At 40.4% G+C, this 22,622-nt stretch overlaps 2 protein-coding genes and 1 pseudogene across 3 annotated transcripts; 1 reads left to right on the plus strand and 2 right to left on the minus strand.

Moving 5' to 3' along the window:
• Positions 1-811: 811 nt before the first annotated feature.
• Positions 812-21,167, plus strand: LOC144296128 (uncharacterized). Of its 2 annotated transcripts, XM_077869051.1 has the most exons (4): positions 812-7,273; positions 7,479-7,540; positions 18,563-18,825; positions 19,435-21,167. In XM_077869051.1, the coding sequence occupies exons 1-4, from the start codon at positions 7,146-7,148 to the stop codon at positions 19,672-19,674; spliced, it is 693 nt and encodes a 230-aa protein (XP_077725177.1). In that variant the 5' UTR covers positions 812-7,145; the 3' UTR covers positions 19,675-21,167. The 2 variants fall into 2 exon arrangements, 1 of the variants encoding a protein (XP_077725177.1); XR_013363285.1 differs by lacking the exons at positions 812-7,273; positions 7,479-7,540 and having other exon boundaries at positions 11,348-18,825; positions 19,179-21,167.
• TM4SF20 (transmembrane 4 L six family member 20) lies at positions 1,040-7,137 on the minus strand. Its single transcript, XM_077869052.1, has 4 exons — positions 7,053-7,137; positions 6,467-6,532; positions 3,065-3,216; positions 1,040-1,365 (listed from the first exon to the last, which is right to left on the minus strand). The coding sequence occupies exons 1-4, from the start codon at positions 7,062-7,064 to the stop codon at positions 1,077-1,079; spliced, it is 519 nt and encodes a 172-aa protein (XP_077725178.1). The 5' UTR covers positions 7,065-7,137; the 3' UTR covers positions 1,040-1,076.
• Positions 12,903-14,521, minus strand: LOC144296588 (protein mago nashi homolog pseudogene; annotated as a pseudogene).
• Positions 21,168-22,622: the final 1,455 nt, after the last annotated feature.

Raw genomic sequence — 22,622 nt, forward strand, 5'->3', positions numbered from 1 at the left:
TTGAAAGACTTTTTTTTCTAAGCATTTATCTTTTTTTAATTGTGAAGGAATGCAAACGGGAAAATTTAGAAGAGTGTAGTGGATTGCCATGTACCTGTCACCTAAATTTAACAATATTTTCCCATTGCTTCATATTTTTGGCTAAAGTATTTTAAAAACATGACATTTCCCCCTAAACATATACACATTTCTTTCAAATTAAGAACATTTTCCTGCATAACCATGAAATTATTGTCAGGACTAAAAATGCTAGCAATAATTGACATCACCTAAACCAATCCTTTTTTTTTTTTTTCTTTTTTTTAGTCTATTTTAAGCAGGCTTTATGCCCAACATGGGGCTTGAATTCATGACCCCAAGATCAAGAGTCATATGCTCCACTGACTAAGCCAGACAGGTGTCCCCCTAAAGCACTCCTTGTACAGGTCTCCCCAGTTCTGTCTACAGAACACACATTTCATTGAACCCTGTCTCTTTATTTATAGTTCCCACAGCCCATCCCACTTTCTATTTTTCCTATATATTTTCTTGCTGAAAATAGGGCTATTGTCTATCTACCACCCTACCGTTTGGATTTGTCTGAGTAAATCCTCTTACCTGGATTGCCTGTAAGCTGGAAACCAGGTCTAAAAACATTCAGGTCATCTGTTTGTTCTTTTTTTTTTTTTTTTTTAAGTGTAAAGAAATACAGTAAAAAAAAAAAAAAAAAGTCCCATATTTTCACTTCCAGGATATCTTCTGTTCCTTTCTGTCCTCCCTCCATTCCTCCCCATCTTCCTTTTCCTTCACCCACCCCCCCCTTCTCCTTCCACACACAAGAAAATAGAATTTAAAAATGTGACTAGGACAGAAATACGGAAAGATATAAAACAAATTGAAAACTTCCCTCCACCGTTCCTCAAAGCCAACCATGGATGATTGTTTTTACTTTATACATAAAAGTAAAAGTAACTTGGCCTAAATGACTCCTACAGTTTTCTAGACTGTTTTCCATTTTTGAACTTCTAAAGGAGTGTCTTTTAAGTGCATTTCTCAAAGATTCAAACTGCTAATATTTCCATTTTATTACCATTAAATTATACAATTCTATTTCTCCTCTTGGTGACTCCACAGAGACAGCCAAGGAAACCAATGACGATCTGACTGAACCCAACCAGGAGCTCAAGAATCCCGACAAGTAGTAGGCCTAAAAACACTGTTAAATGGATCGTCCGGTGTTTGTTTTCTTTAGAATTGAAGTGTAAGCTGTGTTCTCTCCAGCCACTGGGCATGATGCTGTTCACGGTGAGATTAGTGTAATCAGTAGGAGCTATGCAAGACTCCTTGTAGAACCACTGAAGATTGAAGAACTCTGGATGAGTGTCACTGAAATGAAAGAAATGATAGATTTTCAGGAATATCACTTACCATGAAAAGAATGCATCATCATGCCCAGAAAAGGGCAAGTATAATAAAACAGCAAGTGCTTCAAAATACTGGGCCCAGAAACGATAGCTAAGATCAGGATTTCAGATCCTGTGTCCATGGACTCTGATAGTTATGAAACGAGTATATCTCCTATCATTCAACCAGCATTTCCGTAGTACCTACTCTTAGGTTGAGCTATACAAAATTTTCTATGTCAGAAATGGCTGAATATTATTAATCTCCTATGACTCTAATTATGCAGGAGTTCTACTTTGCTAAAGACATGAGCATTAAGGAGTCCCTCCCCCTTCACAGGGCTCAATTCTTAGTACAAAATCGCAGTGTTGCATCTGTAAACCAGCTATACAACTTTTACTGGCAAAAGTCACGCTAAAAATGTCTGGTTAAAGGGATTTGTACCCATTATAACAAGGTATGGAAAACCAGAGACTTCTAGCTCTAACACGATCTATCCTAAGATGATTTTTTTTTTTTTCTCAGTTTACTACAGAGTAAGGCTAAGTGTTCTTAGAGAGTTTGCATTTCTGGATAGCCACAACTGACATTTATCCTGGGAAGACAACAGTATTTTCAGCACATGGAATAGGAGTATGCTTTTTGCAGTTTTCAGCAAACATAGGATCAGTCTTGTAACTGTTTCTGTGACTGTGTCTCCCCAACTAGAGTGGCTCTTACCTCCAGAGCTTAGCCTGGTGCCTGGTGAGTTATTCTCTCCTAAGGGCTGACTGTGTGTAGCATCTGTGCTTGAAATCTCTTATTTTAAACTTTAAATCTACTGGGAAAGGGAATTTTTTAAAAAAAATTTTTTTGACTCACAGCAACTACAGTATGCAAATTTTGAGAGATTTTTCTTTTTTAAGATAGCAAGATAAAAAGAAAGGGATTTTTTTTCATGTAATTACAAAAGTGAATTCTGGTTATTTTCCAAACTGTGCAATTATATAGATAACTGAGAATTAGATTGTTCTTTTCTTCCAGTTTTACAGATAGTGCCTGGAATTCCAGCACAGAACCATCTTACAAGACCGAAATAAGCCATTTACAAGTAACTCCTCAGTATTGTCACTATACAAGTTAAACTGGGTTCATTCCTATGCCCACAGTATATTTATAGTACATCTACATGAATCCATTGACTGTGTTTGTTTCTTTTAGGACTTATAGGTAAGGCCCTGTATTTTATGTATTGTGTCTTTATTCAATTTTTTAAATTATAAAGATAACATTTGCTTAGGACTTAGAGGTTGGGTTAGTTCAGAAGTGTAGAAAGCCAGTGCTCCCTTCACTTCCCCAGGACATCCTCCACTGCCATTCCCCAAGTCCCTGCTGTATATTTCTAGAAATTTTTTTAGACACATACATCCATGCAGCCACAGATTTTTTAAAGACAAGGGTAAGGCAGCTGAGTCAACTACTTCTTTTAGATAAGACTCCACCCCCACCCCAAACCATTCTGAATGTAGTGTTTCCTCCATTTCCATGAGATTGTCCAATTGGGGTGAACATGCTTAAATCCCTAATAATCTGTGTTCTAGTCATTCCATCAAAGAACAACATGGCACCAGGTTAGCACCACACTATTTTCATCAAACTAGCTGCAGCACATGAGACAATCTGTGAAAATCAGGATACTCACCTTAAGTTACTGAATGAAAATTCACAATTGGAAGTGCTGTTCCCTTCAGAGTTACAAATGAGGGGACCTTCTATGAGAGCGTGAATAGACACCAATATGCAATACACAGCACCGATGATCGTGATTACATTCAGAAGTGATGACAGAAGCATCTGGAAAGTAAAGGAGGAGCATTGGCACATGTTCTTATGTGTCCCTGGTCTGTTTCAAGAGTCAGCAGCACATGAAAGGCTCCTGATCAACTGCTGCTGGTCTCCAGGCCCTGCAGTCCTAAGTCTTAAGATCTCTGTTTGATCAAGTCTGAATTATCAAAGAACAAGGAAGGCCAAGTCTCTGCCATTTGATTAGGCTCTCTCAAAGATTGTTGGGCTTGCCACTGTCTCCGGAAAATCTACACCTTTATATATCTGAGCCCTGTCCTTTTCAAGGGACCACTGACATCTGGTATCTCCTCCCCATTCTGTGTACTTCCTACTAAACAGAACCTGGATTAGATCTTAACTCCCCATATTTTGGCGTCTGGTCTCCTGACTCCCCAAGTCTTTCATCCAGATTTGGCCCTGATGCTGTGAATGGCTAGTGATCCACATTCTGCAGGGATCAATCAATGGTGTGTTAAGCACAGAGTTTCTCTACCTCAGCACCGCTGACATGGGGCATTTTGTTGGGCCTTTCCGTATATTCTGGGTTGTTTGGTAGCATCCCTGGTCTCTACCCACTAGAGACCAGTAGCAGTCCGTCCACCCTTCCAAATTGTTGATAACCAAAAGTGTCCTGGACACTGCCTAAATGTCCCTCTAGAGAGCAGGACTTGCCCCCAGTGGAGAACCATATTGTGTTAGGGAGAAAGATTGTAAACCTTCAAGCATCTTTTCATTTCATGAATGAGAGTCAGAAAAAGCAGAAAAAAGCACGGATTGTGCTAATAGGAAATGTTATGGCCCAAATGAAAGCTGGTATACATGTATGCTTTCCAAAAAAGCTCTATGTTGTTTCAGTGAAGTTGTTCATCAATGATAATTAAGAATTAAAATTATGCCAAAATGAAGGAATACTTTTCCCTTGATATGCTAATACTGCCACTCCCAGAGGGTTTAGGAGACCCACCTTTAATAAATAGGCAAAATGAATGGCTACCTCATGTACCTTTTATATGTTGTAGGATATTGGGCTTTACATATATTACCTTACTTAACTTTTTCAATAGCCCCAAGAGATAGATACTATGATTCCGACTTTATGGATGAGAAAAATATAATTCAGGAAGGCTGGCAAATGTGTCCAAATCTCACAGCCTGGAAATGCTAGTGCTCAGGTTTTAATCACTACAGCAGAATACTTCCAGCTAAAAGCACAGAATGATGGATTTGGAGTTGAGTTCAAATCCACATTCTTCCACAATACTTGTGGTCTGTGCAAGTTACTTAATTTGCTCGTCAAGAAGTGCACTATTTATTTTTTGGCCATTTATTGTTTCTAACATCTTATCACCACAGGATGGCCCGGCTGTAGGATGTGATTCTGGGGATCTGAATTCCCCTGAGTGGGGGTTCATGTAAATGATTCAGCAAAACCAAAGCATTTGGAAACAAACATCAAGAATTGGACAAAGGGAAGGAGCAAGGAACAGTTAAAGTGTGGGAAATAGTTGGAACAGTTAATACAGGAGAAAAGCATTGGTGACCCCATCTCCCACCCCTTTACTTTATCAGCCTTTGTCGCCTTTATGATGCTTTGGTCTTTTCTAGACTTGGAAGATACATGGTATGACTTAAATACCAGTCTTCCCATGACTATCACAAAGTGAGAAAAGTGTCTACGGACACTTTATTGCATCTAATCAATATAAACTGGAAATTGAAATTAAATAGCCAGCACCATTATTATTAATATAGCATGAGCATTATTATATAGCGACCCTGCCACTCCAGAGTTCCTGTCGCTCCTTGGCACATAATAATCTGTAATGTTGCTGAAGCATGAATTCCAATGATTTTCAAGGTTGGTAGGGGGGTAAAACCTGCTGAGTTAAGCCCAACACCTGCATGAAAAAGTATCTTGGTTTTTCTCTACTTACTGTCCTCCAAAGACAAAAAACATAAGCAATCATTAAAAAGATGACATCATTTAATGGATATGTAGGGGGAGAAGATTCTTAATGGAAATTTGATTTGAGACAAAAATCTATAGAAGTGTTCTGATATTTCAGAGTTCAGGGACTCAGACATATCTCAAGATATCTTTCTCAAGAATGTAAGTACAATACAGAGGTAATACAAAGCCAAACTACAAATTATAATTTAAAAAGAAAAGTGCCAGAGGGGAGAAACAAAACTAATATTTAATGAATATCTATGGTGTATCAGGAACAAAGATGGACTATAAACAATTAGCAAAGTAATTATAATCCTAGATAAATATCAAGTGTCAGAAAATGGTAATTTTTAAAAATATAAATATGTAATACAGATATAAATGTGTATGCTTTTAAACACTGGTTCTCGTTAGAATCATCTAGGGTGCTTTTGAAAAATGCCGAGTCTCTGGGGGCCACCAGGCATTGATGTTTTTAAGATCATTCTGGATGATTCTAATGTTCTCATAAGGCTGAGCACCACTGCTTTAAAACCTTAAGCTCAGCCAGGATATTTACTATGACTGCTTGTTTATTAATCTACCCCCTTCTTTAGAGAATATGAAAGTCCTCAGCATTACTTAATAACAATGGTTATGGCAAAAATAGTGTAAAGATTGTGAATTTTGGAGTCCAATGGAGTTGGATAAAAATTCACCTACTTACTAGCTATGCTACCATGGCAAATTATTTATTTTCTCTGAGGATCAATTTCTCAGTCAATGAAACATAACCATTGCTCTTTTCACTGGATAAGGACAATTATTCTGATCCTAGCAAACCAATCTCATAGACCTGAAGACACACTTTCCAAAGTCGTTTATACGCACCACAAAAATAACAAGTATTTGAGAATTAAGAAATTGTTTACAACCCTGGATGTGACTTACAAATCTCCTTTCTTTGAAAACCTTTCAGTTAGTGGAACTGAGGATTGAGGAAAGATCTGAAGACTGATTCCAAAGCTAAGTTTTTATAGAAAGGAAGAAAGGAAAGAAAAGAAGAAAGAAAGAAAGAAAGAAAGAAAGAAAGAAAGAAAGAAAGAAAGAAAGAAAGAAAGAAAGAAAGAAAGAAGAAAGAAAGAAAGAAAAAAGGACAGACAGATTTCACACTTTCCACATTATCACATAATCATTGTAGATTGCATGTTCCTAAGACTGTGGTCTGCCACTGGCTGGGCAAATACTGATGACTCGAGAAGCTTTGCTGACACATCAGTGATTAACCGTTCCTGTGCCTTGGCTCCAGGCCCAGGGCACCATACTCACTCCAGTTCTGTTGTTGCAGCACGCTCTTTTTCTTGCTGCCAAGGACATTGTTGCTGCTGGAATGACCTGGAAATCACATTAACAGGAAAGATGGATATTATTACTTCTCATCAGATGAAAAGGCAGTCATCTCCACGTCCCACCAGTTGTGGGAAATAGGGCAATATCCCTTGATCTTGGGTACTTTGGGATCCCCATTTCAACCACAAAGATTAAAGGGGGGGAGTGCTGGGGAATTTCAGGATAACGATTTCTAACTCTTCCATCTACATTCTTACTTTACTCTCATCTTTAGAGAGACCTGGATTTTAAATGGATTAGAATGATTTATTTATTCATTATTTTGGAAGGAATATTTCTGAAAGGATTGTTTGCATCATCCAAAATTCCCCCTTTTTTAAAACCTTTTTTCTCGTTCTTCCTCTTCTTTTTTTTTTAAGTTACTATAATCTATGACCACTTCTCCAATTTCCCAAAAATTGTATAAATTAACCTGGCAAGCATCCACAAAGGAAATTATTTGGCTGGCAGCTGGAAACTAAAAATTCTGTCACCACCCTCTCCCAGTTCCCAACCTCCCTCTTACCCCCAGGGTCATCTTGCCAGCTACCAAGGTAGTGACTAGAGAATGACTTTGGGTTCCACATTCTCCTTTCTGCTGATGTACCCATGACAAGTCATGACCTCACTTTACACCGATGTTCAGGAATGCTGCATACAGTGCATTCTATGTCGAAGGAGATGCACATTGCTGAGGAAAACTATAAGAAATGATGCCGCATTATCTGGATTAGGTCTACATTTTCGGTAATATCTAGTCAGCAGCTATGACTAGGAATTCTTACTGGAAAAAGCTTTGTATCATCGAAGAGTGACATATAAATCATTTCCTTCCAGTGTAGAAAGTTTAGCTGTGAGGTTTTTCTGCTCTCTCAGCACAGCTGCTCTGAAACAGTTCTCTCTTTTTCCTTCCACTCTTGTTTTCTAAAGCTTTATTGACTTCTAACCACAGGCCAGGTACTGTTGCTGGTGTCCACCATGTTTCAGTTCATCCCAGCCTCGTAATCTCACAAGGTAGGTGCTAGTATTACTCCCAATTTACCACTGAAAACACTGAGACACAGCAAGTTTTGAGTCACTGGCCTAAGAAAGTGAATGAGTTGAGATCCAAAGCCAGTTATGTGGGTTCCAAAGCCCAGACTCTCAACCATGATTCCATACTGGCCAGTTCTGACAGCTCTCCTCTCTTCCTCCATAGAGTCTATTCATTCTCATCCTTGCCACCCTGCCACCACCACCACATGGTGCATCTCATCATCCTCTATTCTTTCCCTGATGCTTCTTTTCAAGCTCATACCCACCTTTGTTCTTTTAGAACAGGTCTAAGATTTACATCTTACGAGGCAGATTTCCTGACAAACTTCTCCCCACTCTGACCATATTCTGACTCCATGTCATTTTTGGAGAACACGGTCTTGTGATCAAGCTTTGCTTAAATATAGCCTTGAACACCAACACTCATAATTCAGGGGACACAGGTATGTAAGATGGCCCAGGCCATCCGGGTCATACCTGAGAGCCCAGAAGAAAAGGGAAGAGAAATTTTACTTCTTGAATAGGTGTCCACACTACACTCATGGACTAAGCTTCTTTTGTTGTACCCAGAAGCTATATTGTGTTCTGAACTTAAGGAACAAATAATTTAGAACAGAAATTGGCCTGCCATCTCTTTTTTAACACATAAAGTTTTATCAGAATGTAGCCGTGCCCCTTCACTTACATAGTGTGCATGGCTGCTTTGACACATCCATGGTATGGTTAAATAGTTGTGACAGAGTGCCTGGCTCACAAAGCTTAAAATACTATCTGGCTATTTATAAAAAAATTTTCCCAACCCCCGATTTAGAAACTTAATGAATCTGTTAAAGTTGGAACATTAAGTTACAACTCAAATGGGTAAGTCATTCCATTGTCCTTATTGATATAAACTAAACTCTTTATTTCAGAGATGCTGGACATTTACTTTCGTAGTTCTTTTCCCTTGCAAAAGTGTTTTATAAGGTAGCAGTGGCTTATAGTATATGAAACTTCACCCAGTTGACTTTATGACATCTTTTTATTTAAGATTTTATTTGTTTATTTGAGAGAGAGGGAGAGAGAGAGAATGAGCTGGGGAGGAGGTGTGGAATGAGAAGTATAAGCAGACTCGCCACTAAGCAGGGAGCCTGACAGAGGGCTCAATCCCAGGACTCTGGGATCAGATCATGACCTGAGACAAAGGCAGATGCTTAACTGACTGAGCCACCCAGGTGCCCCGACTTCATTACATCCTAACACATCTTTGTTACGTCATTATGGGTAACTTGATAATCACTCTATTTCAACCATTTTGCCCATTCAAGGTTTTGGAAGTTGGAGGGGCTCTTTATAAGATGGACAGTAAAATGTGATTTTATTTATTTTCTAAATAATCTCTACACCCAGTGTGGGACTCAAACTCTCAACCCCAAGATCAAGAGTCAAACGTTCCACTGACTGAGATAGTCAAGCGCCCCTGGGCAATAAAATGTGAAAGTGTGTGTGTGTGTGTGTGTATGTGCGACTAAATTACAATAAATCATCCAGATAATCTCCTGTGAAAGTGAGTAATTAGGAGAATACTCTTTCTCTTCAATTCCTAAGCACATTTGAATGTATGAGTCTTTGTGAAATTAAATATCTTAGTAGACTTTTGTTTTCGTATAAAAGTAGTATTGTTCACTTTTTCTTATAGAAACCTGTACTTTTATCCAGCTTTAGAAGTGAGATTGTAAAATATGTTGTATTTTACAAAAATTTAAAAAAATTATAAAATACAATTTTACAAATGAAGTACAAGAAAGCTTTTAAATCATTAAAGCTCTGACAGAATGCAAACTTTGGGGATTTTTCTAAGTACTTGAACATGAGAATAACACACAAAGTCATAGCTCATCATAAATGTAAAAACTATATTTTGAAAATTCTTGTTATACATAATACCTTCTAATTTCTTCAACAATTTGTTCCCTGTTAAGACCTTAAGAATTGATAAATTATCATTATGTAATAAGTGTACCCAATGAATAAGCATGATTAAGCTCAGACTTCCAGCTAATCTCTTTATAAAAATAAAATGGCCTTTATGTTTTTTAGAGAAAACATTTCAAGTCTTGTTTCTTAGTATCTGAAAAAAAATAACATGTATTGATTTTTCCACTTAGCAGACAATGATTGAAAATAATTACGTAACATCTACTCAGTCATGGTTTCAAAAGATAAAAAGGTTCATGTCTCTTTTCACTAAATCATAAAACCACAAAATGAATGTGTATTTTATGATGTAATCAATAATGAATTCCATAGATATTAATAGCTACTTCCTGCAAAATCTCCTATTTTTGAAGAAAATTTAAAATACCATAGCAATTTTAGAAAGATTTCAAGAACTATGACAAGAGTTCTATCACAGGCAGTGAATGCTTCCTAATTAAATTTTCTGTGTGTTTACAAGTACATGAAGAGGTCAGTATTTTGAATGATTCCCTTTGAAAATAATATTCTTCTACATTCTATATATAGCCGAGGATCATGAAGATGTATCTGTACTTTGAGCCCTTTTACCACCTACCAGTTTGCTTGCGAGCCTAGTCTAGAGTTTGAAACTCAGTCTATAAAATGCATATTGAAATTTTCAAGGAGTTGTTTGCTGCCTTGATAATGCTCCACAGTACTGTGTAATAGAGGTCCCTCACGTGATTCTGGTCCTGCATTAATATTTATTGAGGATGATAAAGTAAATGCAGTCATAGGACAGGAAGTCCAGATTGTCTGGAACTTTTCACAGATTTATATCACCTTTATATGCTTCAGTTTTCCTAGTCACTTAAATTTATGGATTAGGTTATGGATTTCATCTTTCCCCTTTATCAACTGGGGACAGGTCTTCAGGATTATGGTGCTAAAGGTGGTGGAAAACAGAGCTTTGGGATCAGATAAATCTGGAATTGAGTTTCACACCTATTGTGTGCCTTGTTAACATTCTTAACCTTCTGTTTGCTGATCTGCTAAAATGCCAATGATTATCTGCTTAGATTATTAGATGAAACGAGATGTGTAAAGTATGAACCCAGTGGCTGACACTTAAGAGTACTCTCTGTGTACCCTTCTCTGTGTCTTCACTCCCTCCTCTTCCTCCTCTCCCTCCACCAACATAAAAGAATGTAGGTGTGTGCCATCACCACCTCAGGCCCTGTTAATGCTAGCAAGAAACTGTTTTTATTTATTTTTATTTTTTTAATAAATTTATTTTTCATTGGTGTTCAATCTGTCAACATACAGAATAACACCCAGTGCTCATCCCGTCAAGTGCCCCCCTCAGTGCCCGCCACCCAGTCACCCCCACCCCCCGCCCACCTCCCCTTCCACCACCCCTAGTTCGTTTCCCAGAGTTAGGAATCTTTCATGTTCTGTCTCCCTTTCTGATATTTCCCACTTATTTTTCCTCCTTTCCCCTTTATTCCCTTTCACTATTTTTTATATTCCCCAAATGAATGAGACCATATAATGTTTGTCCTTCTCCTATTGACTTATTTCACCCAGCATAATACCCTCCAGTTCCATCCACATCGAAGCAAGTGGTGGGTGTTTAAGAATACGCATCTTGGGGATCCCTGGGTGGCGCAGCGGTTTGGCGCCTGCCTTTGGCCCAGGGCGCGATCCTGGAGACCCGGGATCGAATCCCACGTCGGGCTCCCAGTGCACGGAGCCTGCTTCTCCCTCTGCCTGTGTCTCTGCCTCTCTCTCTCTGTGACTATCATAAATAAATAAATAAAAAATTAAAAAAAAAAAAAAAAAAAGAATACGCATCTTCTTAATAAAGAAGATGTGGTTTAAGAAGCTGTTTTTAATTGAGATGGGGTTTGTAGTAGAGCCAATTTATATTTAAAGTGACATGAGTTATCCTAAAAGGATTGTTTTAACTAAGGAACTTTTAGGGGCTTCATGGCAATTGCCATGGTTGGTTAGACTTGGACAGCTGTTCCTGGCTTCTGGTTCTAAGCAAAATTCAAGGAAGCTCATGCTATTTAAGTAGATAGAAGAGAGAAGCTTCTAGAAGGGTAGAAAGCAGACACAAAGATTGACAATTGCATCATGGTTGGGTACTGTTAGTCACTTTCTCTCAGCCTGGAAGAGAACTCTCAGGGTTGCTTGAAGAAATAGCCCTCTACCTGAAGCAAGGTGAATAGATTGCTCACTCACGATGTTAAAGGGAAAGAAACCATCAACTTTTGGAGAATGCTTCCTAAAATGGCTTTTTGGTGTCAGAGTGGTCTCAAATCCAGTGTGCCAGCTGAAGCGCCAATTTTTATCTGAAGTTTAATATATAATAGACCCAAGAGTGTTTTCATAGAAGTCTGAGATAAGACCAGTGGTGGTAACTCATCATCACTGAAACACATACATACACACATCCAAACAAAAGCTCCTTTTCTGACATTAAGACTCCCGTAGGTAGCACTTCCCACTCCCATATTTCTGTGCATACTTAGAAACTAGTATTGGCAAAGGAAAGCTGAAGGAATGGATTCAAAACATCTTGAACACTAACTAGAAAGCTTAGAAGAGCAGAGTAACATGTGAAGAAATATGATAGGCAACAATCCAACCAACTTTTATCAGATTATTAATTCTTTTTGCCCAAGCTCCCTAGTCTGTAGCACAGTTTATTTAAATTGTCATTCTTCACTGATGCCAGCATAAATTAATACCACTCCACTGCCCCTGACAGTATCCTGAGCCAGGATATAGCCCACCGTAAAGCTGAAAGATGGTGTTTAGGAGTTTGGTAAAATAGGTCTTTCTCCAAATCAAGCCAAATAAATGTTACTCACCATTAGACCTGCTCCTATAATTCCTGGGAACCACCACTCAAAGCAAGAGATGGGGTTGTGAAAAAATTGGCCTTCATCCACAAAGTTGACAATGAGAGGGATTGCATTGAGAACTATTCCGAATAGAAGTAGAACCAGCAAGCTGAATCCATTGCAGGATGTCCATCCTTCACAGCAGGTCATGGTCACCCCCTGATTCAATTAGAAACTCAAAGTGGCTGTTTGTGTGGTGCCGTCTTGCCTTTTATCCTGACTGAGCCTTCTAGTTAAAGTTTAGAACTTATGAAAAATAATTGCGAGAAGTAGTTCAGAGTCCAGTAGGGCAGGGCATTATTAGAGAACTGTTACAGGAAGTAAAGGGATTTTTTTTGTAGTTCAATATATATACATATATATACGTTTTTATGAGCCATTTATAGTTTATAAAACAATATCGCCATGATATACACAAAAATTTCCTGACAATGGTTATTAAAAACAGCTGCTCCCACCCACCCCCCCTTATGTCCACCCCAATGTTCAATCTACACTGACTTAATCCTGAAGTGTAATCCAGTAAGACTGAAGACAAAACACTTCAGGTCCAGGGTAAGATAATAAAATATCCAGAAGCCTCCTGGATCCTTGGATTGATTGACATCAATAAGAGAACCAATTTTTGATGTTATTAAAGAAACGTGTTCATCTCCAATGACAATTTCAAAGTCCTGCCAGCCACCCTATCCTCTCTGGTTATTCCGCTGCCATCAATTATTCTCTGTATCTCCATCACACTTTTATGTACATGAGCCTAATCATGTCATCATTTATGTAATTGCTGTTGTTGGCTTATCTCAATTTCCCATCAGGTGGGAACTGAAAGTTCGGGAACCCATGGTAAAACTTGCCCTTGTGAGCCTCGTAATAATGCAGATAAAGGTCACTCTGTATGGCTTCATGGGGGAAGGAAGGGCGGGAAAAATATCTGTAGTTTCTGTTAGATACATTTTTGCAAGAAAATAAAGAGGTGAAAATTTAAAAGAAAAGAGAAAAGAAAAAAAAAAGGTGTTTCCTTAATACATTTTACTAATATACCTTATAAAAAGTAAAAACAAGAATATCTACTTTATATAAAGTATATTTTCCTGTTGTATTGATATTATTACCCTCCATGGAAGTTCCTTATTTTGAAAATGTCCAATAAGAAAATGAACTTATACAAAACAGAGAAAATATTTTTCTATGCTGCAGATGTTTTTGATTAGTCAAAATGTTAGGGTTTGGTTTCAGGCTGTATGCTCACACAAAATTCAGAATTTTTTTTATGTCATATTATTCCAGTCTTATAGATGAATGCATTTCAAGGTGACCCACCTAAGGCTAGAAGGAGTTTCTGTTAATATTTAAAGACTGACGGTATTCAAGTATGGAAACCAGAATGAAAGAGGAATAGGGCAAAGATGGAGAGGGAGATTATCACGACTTATTTTCTTTGAACCTTGAGCACTTATTTGATTATGCACAGTACATTCCTGGCCTGTGGTTTCATGATGTCTCCCTACTAGTTTGTGAGGGCCTCAAGAAAAGTTTTCACAGTTGGGATAGGCTTTTAAATACAGAGGTTCTCACTCATGCTAATTGGCCATCATAGATCACCAGGAGGGCTCTGCTTATGACAGTTACTGAAAGATTCAGGGAACACAAACCATTTCCTTCCCAGCTTTCATAATTGTGGAGACAGAGTAAAAAGATGTGGTGAGCCAAATACTGGGTCCTAACATTTCTTATCTAGAAAAGATCCACATCACTCCTTTTCACATTTTCTTGGCCCAGTGGTCACTCAGTTTTGCTTGAGTTCAAGTGAGTGAGAAATACAAACCAATAACCAATGTATGTCCAGAGGAGAGTCAAACATTAGGCCGCTCTAATGCGACCATGCCTTCCTTCTGCTTCTGAGTAATCCCCTTTCTAGCCCAGAGCGCAGATTCAGCAGATCCTGTTGGGAGTGATGAATGAATGGATGAGTGAATGCAGAAGTGGAGTCAGTGTCATCCATAAGCTCAGGGGTCATGGTCTTAGAGAGAGGTCTTCTATCATATGATTTGTATACTTCTGCATGGTTGAGGCACACCAACCTACGGAAGCAGGAGAGCACATTGCACATGTTCCACTGGGTGACCCTGAAACATTAGTTCCAGTTTGGAGTCCAAGCAGAAAATGACTCTTTGTACCAAACAGATTAAAAATACCCCATCCATCAAAAATAAAAATACAAGACAGGAAACAACAAATGTTGGAGAGGATGTGGAGAAAAGGGAACCGTCTTGCACTGTTGGTGGGAATGTGAACTGGTAAACTCTGGAAAACTGGGTGGAGGTTCCTCAAAGAGTTAAAAATAGAGCTACCCTACAACCCAGCAATTGCACTACTGGGGATTTACCCCAAAGATACAGATGCAGTGAAACAGCAGGACACCTGCACCCCAATGTTTCTAGCAGCAATGTCCACAATAGCCAAACTGTGGAAGGAGCCTCGGTGTCCATCGAAAGATGAATGGATAAAGAAGATGTGGTCTATGTATACAATGGAATATTCCTCAGCCATGAGAAACGACAAATACCCACCATTTACTTCAACGTGGATGGAACTGGAGGGTATTATGCTGAGTGAAATAACTCAATCAGAGAAGGACAAACATTATATGGTTTCATTCATTCAGGGAATATAAAAAATAGTGAAAGGGAACAAAGGGGAAATGAAAGAAAATGAGTGGGAAAAATCAGAGAGGGTGACAAAACAAGAGAGACTCCTAACTTTGGGAAACGAACAAGGGGTAGTAGAAGGGGAGGTGGGCAGGGGGATGGGGTGACTGGGTGATGGGCACTGAGGGGGGCATTTGAAGGGATGATCACTGGGTTTAATACTATATGTTGGCAAATTGAACTCCAATAAAAAAATAAAATTAAATAAGTAAATAAGTAAATAAATAAATAAATTTAAACTTAAAAAAAAAAAAAAGAATACCTCACTCATTGCCACAGCACACCACTGATAATGATGGAAGGAGCACCAGTACAGAAGACCACACTACAGTGGCAATGCGAGAAAGGGAATACTTCTATCATATGATTTGTATACTTCTGCATGGTTGAGGCATCTAGAATAATTTCATATTTATTTTATAAAAATTAACAATGAAAAACTACCATCGGGGGGGCACCTGGGTGGCTCAATTGGTTAAACGTTAGACTCTTGATCTCAGGTCAGGTCTTGATCTCAGGGTCATGAGGACAAGTCCCATACTGGGCTCCACATCATGTGTGGAGCCTTCTTAAAACAAACAAAAATCACTACCATCCTGTCAAATTACACAAATTATATGACTCTGGAATTATTATGGAATTATAATAATATATATGTAAATTATGTTTATCACTGAGATGACTGCATGGGACGAGATAGTTACCTATTTTTGGATGTGGACTTTGCAATTTCAGATCCTCTCCAGGCTTCATAAAGAGCTGAATTAAAGAACTGTTTAGGTACTAGTTTATTCATAGGGACCTGAACTCGTCAGACTCTACCCGACTTCTAGACTCTAAGACCAAAACTAAGTAGCATGCTCTGCTTGTGGCCATAACAAAACGTATTTCCACTTGGGTGTGGTACTCTTTATAGTTGTGGCTAGAAGTAGGTATCTGAAAAATGTAAAAATGTAGAAATACAGTCTGTATTATGAAGGGGGAGATGTTTAGGAATAAAGTAGAAAGAGCAAGTTGCTTACAAATGAAGAGAAGGAGCATAGCAGACAACTTTTAAGATTCCTTTCTGACCCATATGCTTCCTTCTGTAAGAACAACCCCCACAGCTTACATGAGTAGACCTCCTGTATTCTCATTTGTACTACGGCACTTTGCTCCCCTGGTCATTACTAATTGGGATACCAGTAGATATAGAAGCTTAGCTCTTCCCATCTCTCCCAGGAGTTCAGAATTGAAAAAGATACTAGTTTTTCTCTTATGTATTTGGAAGGGCATGCTTATTAATTAGGATTACATATTAGTTGCATATAAAAAGAACTTCAAAAGAACAATGGCTTAAGTAAGATAGAAATTAGTTCTTCACAAGAAGTCTGGAGGTAGGTACTCAAGAGCCAGAATAATAGCTCCACTTCCTCAGAGATCCTTCCAGCTTATGGATCCACCATCTCTTTGATCCCTTCATTCTCGTGCTCGAAATATGGTGGCCATAGCACGAAGCATCATATTTGTTCTCCACTCAGAAGGACAAAGGAAGAGAAGAGGCCCGCCTTCATCCTTCTAAAGAGCCATCTCATTGGCTAGAATATAGCCATGCGACAACATTTAGCTGCAAGACAGTCTGAGGATTAAGTAATATTATTTCCAGTGATTTGTGCCAAGTTAAAATGGGCTGGGGAGGTAGGAGGCAGATGGTACTAGGAGGGCAGGTAGCAGTCTCTACCAGGGACGCAGAGAAAGAGTAGCTGCCTGGCTTCTCAAAGGCTTTCTTCATGATTCCTACCATATGAAGACTGATTGTAGGTTCTGTCTCTGGTTTCTGTCAGATGGGTTTACAAGACCAAAATAATTATTATACTACAAAGACTCCTCTATATTATCATCACATGCCCCCCTTTACACTATTTTAAATGTTTTTCTACTTTTTACAACCCCCCCCCCCAAAAAAGGCTAAAACTGAATGTTATAAAAACCAAAGATAGGAAAGAACAGAAGTAATTTCTCACGTGCCATGTGGAGCAACAAGAGTTTGGAAAAAAGGAAGGATTCCATTAACATGGGCAAGGGAACTAGGATTCCTCTCAGCTTTGGAGGGTGGCTAGAATTTGACACAAAACAATGGTGAGGGGCATTCTGTGTACCAGTGTCAGTTGCAGAAAACCAAAACTTAGAGATACAGTTGGGAGATTTTGTGTACAAAATTATTAGGAGGCTTGGAGGGGCAGGTTCTAGCCTGACTTGAAGAAATGCCTCCTGGGACATGATGGCTGAATGGACTGGTGGGAAGCTGTTGCACCTGAGGTAGTCAGAAGGGAGAGAAATCAAGAAGCACCTTCTGGAATAATTGAATTCAAGCATATACTACTAGAGCTATGGTCCGGGAAGCCACGGCCACTGTTGCTGCCACTGACCCTCCACAACATCCAGCCACCTCAAGGCTAGTGGCTGGATCTTGAATCGCCGAATTTGACTTCTGCTGTTTTTTTTTTTTTTTTAAAGATTTTATTAATTTATCAATGAGAGACACACAGAGAGGCAGAGACAAAGGCAGTGGAAGAAGCAGGCTCCCTGCAGGGATCCTGATGCGAGACTCCATTCCAGGACCCCAGGATCACTCCCTGAGCCGAAGGCAGACACTCAAACACTGAGCCACACAAGCATCCCGACTTCTGCTGTTTTATTAAAAATATATCTATATTTAGGGAAATTTGAGAACACTAGAACTTAAAAGTAATGTATGGTAAATAACTGATATAAGTGGGAATATAAGTGCAGAAGTTCCACAAACACTAAATATTTCGAAAGAATGAAATATATGAAAAAACATCATTTTTATCCCACTGAGTTCATTTATGTCAATTTTTACACCCTCAGGAATGAGCTTTGGCCTTTTTTTTTCTCAGTGTGGATTTTGATTGATAGCTCATATAGGATTGAGAATTAATTTCAGATTTGTATATTGATATATATGTGTGTGTATATGTGCACACACATATGTATAAACAAATTTTAATAGCCAAAGTAAATAGAGGAATCTGTGAGGCAGGGAAAATGTGAATTTAATTTTGAGAATCTAATAGATTCATATGCTGCTAAAGCCATAAAGGTCATCAGAAATTCTTAGTTCAATCTATAGATGAGTAAGGAAGATAGTAAGACTCAAGGCGGCTAAGGAAACTTATTCATGGTCAGGTTGCGCTGGCGGGCCATGAACTTGAATTTGGGACTTCTGACTTCTAATCACCTGTCTATTAAATTACAAGCTTGATATTTAGATGAACGAGAAGAGACAAAAGTTCAGAAAGTCTAAACATCTAAGCGCAGCGGTGAGCCTGTCCCCAACCTCCCCAGAGGCCAAGCCCCTTGCTTAGGAGCAGCACTGCTTCTTGCAGCAGCACGTCTGCTGGCAGCACTTCTGCTGGCAGCAGCCCTTCCCGCACCCACAGGAGCTGCACCCGCACGAGCTGCACCCGCAGGAGCGGCGGCAGCAGCAGACCACGGGGACACTGCAGCAGCCCCCACAGCAGCCGCAGCAGCAGGGGCAGCAGGACGAGCAGCAGCCCACCCGGTAGCACCTGCAGGTGGTACAGCTGCCCCCGCAGCCCCCGCAGCCTCCGCAGCCTCCGCAGCCTCCGCAGCCACTGCTGCAGCCACCGCAGCCTCCACAGCCACAGCACCCCATGGTGTCAGTAGAGAGGACTCAGGACAGGTGAGGAGGGCGATCAGGAGAGGTCGAGGGGGGTCTGATGCCGCCTTCTGCTGGGGGACCCCCTTATATACCAACTTCGGCTGGGGCCGGACCCAAGCACTTGAGTAGTTCCTTGTTGTTGTTTATTTCAGTTTCCCCGGGCACGTTTTTGCAATTCCTCTGGTTTACTTCCTTAAGAAATTTTGGCCTCCCAAAATAGGCCATTTGAGTTCTGAATTCATGCATTCCAGACATATTTACAATAGGACTGGGAGGGCCTGAAGTATTTTATTTTATTTTATTATTTTATTTTATTTTATTTATTGATTGATTGATTGATAGATTGATTGTATTTATTTATTCCTGAGACACAGAGAGAGAGGCAGAGACACAGGCAGAGGGGGAAGCAGGCTCCAGGCAGGGAGGCCGATGTGGGATTCGATCCCGGGTCTCCAGGATCCGGCCCTGGGCCCAAGGCAGATGCCAAACCACCGAGCCACCCGGGGATCCCCAGAAGTATTTTAGTGTCATCCTTAGTTTCCGCGCCACCAATGCCAGGCTGACTGTGACGTCTTGGCCTGTGAGCACGGATTAGAAGCACGACGGCTGACCTTTCCACGTTTTACTCAGCGTCCTGGGGGATCCAAGAGACGGAACAGAGGAAAGCCTTCCGAGGCCGACGTCCCTGCCGACCGGAGGTGTCAGACCCTTGGCCGTTTCCAAGCCTCCGGTGCCCCCGCCTCAAGGAGAAGCGCCTGTGGGGCCTCCCCATCCTCCGTGCCTCCCGCTGTCCTGGGTGGGAGCTCAGCTTCTCCAAATAAACTGAGATATGATGAGAGTCGCGCCAACTTATTAGTAAAAAGAAGGTAGCAGGAAGAAGAGTCTCGGCATTGCGAGGCCCTGGGCCCTGGAGTCGAGCTTGGGGGGGGCTGGGTCACCTAAAGCTGTGTGCGCCCCAGAACCTGGCCCCGCAGGCTGTGGCCCTGGCCGCTGGGCCTCTGCAGCCCAGGAGTGGGAGCCCTGAGCCTGGTGGCTGGGAAACACGACGGCAGGAAGAGTTGGAGACTGTGCCCGAAATCAGGTCCTCCTTGGCGGATGACACACGTATTACCTTCAAGATACAACAGAGCGAAGTACAAGGAAAGCTTGTTTGTAAGCAGCCGAGTGGGAGCGCGGGGACAGACAAGTCATTTCAGTGCCACGTAATGAGGCCTGTTGGGAAGGCAAGTCCCAGGGACAGGCCCTCCCCTCACACAGGAGGTCTGGGCCCGGTGGGGGGCCCTCCTCGATCATCGCCCCAGTCTTCCATGTACCGAGGGTACCCCTCTATCAGGGCAGGAGGGTCTCTGGGCCCTGCACGTTAGGGTCCCTGTGCCACCAGCACACAAACTAAATCCCCTGAAGCACACGAGGGTCCCTCTGCCACTGAGGGGCCGGAGCTGAGCCTGCGAGAGGCCAGCATCTGCTGGGTGAGATGCCCAACCCGCTCAGGCCCCAGGGAGGTGGGGTGTCCTCAGCCCCTGCCCTGTGTCCCTGCCCCCGAGCTCGCTGCCTCTGTCACGGAGGTGTGAGGGCCAATTGCTTCAGGGTTTGTGTGGCGGAAACACAGGCAAGGGAAACGACAGATTTACTTGGTAAATCTCTCTCAGCACCAATACAGACTATTCTCGTATAATCAAGTCTCCCTTCCGGTCAGCAGGGGCAAGCATCCACTGTCAAACTTCTCCTTGGGCTCTAAATTAGTCATTCCAGGGGGGCTCACGTGTCAGGATGGTGTTTGCAACAGTGGCAGGAAGTCGCTGAGCAATGTTGACAAGATTACCCAATTCATATTCCTCTTAAATTTGCTTACATGTCATTCTAGAATAATGGGCCTGAAAGAGCCTATCCGATGCTTTACTTTGGGCAAGGAATGGACATCGGACACTAGACCTGGGAATACTTTTACCCTCTTCACCTATTTGCCAAAATTTAATTACCTTAAAACATTTTCAGCTTTATTTAATTTTTATTAAAATGTGGATCTTCATTAATTATAAGTTGATCTTTTAATTTTGTAAGTAATCCTGCAGGTTTCCTTTTTTTTCAAGAAAGTTAATTTTTAAATATGTGAAAACTAGTTCAAAATTGTTTTACTTTTACAATCCTATCTTTTGTTCTTTTGATGAAATATATTCCCATTTTGTATAGTTTAAATACTATTGCATTTCATTTTTAATCCTTTAGGCCAGTCCCATTAATAGATCACAAGGTATTTTTTTTTATCACAAGGTATTTTTTAAACCACTGTGATCATAAATACTTAATTTGTTGAATGAAGGTAAGAGAAAATGTTCTGCAATAAAGATATAATAATTTATGAATTATGTGTATCTCTATTTTACTACTCAAACAGCCTGACCCATCAACACAATACCCAGCCATAGTGCAACAGTAATTAAATCCAGCTGACTTGGACATCTTGCCAAAAATCCACAGATTTACACAGATTTTTTTCATTCGGTTGTTATAAAGGTATATTTGACAAGGCAGAAGGATAGAGCATATTTTAACAATCTGCTAGTGTGATTTATCACTTTTTGATGCTGAGACATGCAGTCTGCACACTTTCATTCGTGTTCAAATCTTGGCCCTGCAAATGTTGGGGCTGGGAGTGCGTGCAAACGAAAGCGGAGGGCATCCACCAGCCCAGAGCGATGGTGGAGTGAGGTTGGAATATAGGGGGCCGGGAGGAGCTGGCTGGAGATCAGTTGGGAATGCAGGGGCCACACTCCAGAAAGGCTTGAAAATCACACTCGACCCTTTGCATTCATCCTGTGGGTGACTGTTAGTCACGGAAGGAGGAAGTCCCAGTGGTCCAGGGAACGGGTGAATTGTTCTTCCCACTGGGCGGGCAATTATGATGCTCAGAAACATGTCTTCTGGGAGGGAAACCCCAAGACACTATTTATTCCTCTTCGGTCAAAGGATGGGAGGCAGGGCTTGAATAGGTCCATTTCAAGTCTTGCTTTCATATGGAGTTACCCTCTTTTATTTATTTTTTTAAAGATTTTATTCATTTATTCATGTGACACAGAGAGAGAGGCAGAGACATAGGAAGAGGGAGGAGAAGCAGTCTCCATGCCAAGAGCCCAATGCGGGACCCCGGGATCATGCCCTGAGCCAAAGGCAGAGATGCTCAACTGCTGAACTACCCAGGAATCCCTGGAGTTACCTCATTTAGAAAAATAGGGGCTGGCTGTTGTTTTTCCCAAAAATGTTGTTTTTCCCAAAATCACCTGAGGGTAAAAAACAACAAAAACAAACAAACAAACAAAAAAAAAAAAACCCTGAGAAAAAAGACAGCACATTCTTTAAAATGGAATATCTGGTAATAAAATAAAATAAAATAATAAAATAAAATAAAATAAAATAAAATAAAATAAAATAAAATAATAAAATAAAAATAAAATAAAATAAAATAAATAAAATAAAATAAAATAAAATAAAATGGAATATCTGGTCATTCATTCTATTGTTCAGGGGATGCTTTAGTATTAAGTACCTTTGGAGTGAGTGTTGCTGGATGTGAAATTTGGAGGGGTCCACGATGTATTAGGAAAATGCACTGGGGGTGGGAGGCAGCCCCCTTCTAGGTGTTTGGCTTGTGCAGGTTCCTCTAGCATCATGTGATGTCCTCACAAATAGTTTCTTTCTGTCTAATGTTGCCATTGTGTGGTCATTCCCCTGATCCTATATCACATGGAGAACGTTACTCACAGAAAATAAACATTATTAACTTAATGGGATCCCAGGTTTAGTCCACCATCAACATCCAT

The sequence above is a fragment of the Canis aureus genome, chromosome 24 (assembly GCF_053574225.1).
Source record: "Canis aureus isolate CA01 chromosome 24, VMU_Caureus_v.1.0, whole genome shotgun sequence".
Lineage (NCBI taxonomy): Eukaryota > Metazoa > Chordata > Mammalia > Carnivora > Canidae > Canis > Canis aureus.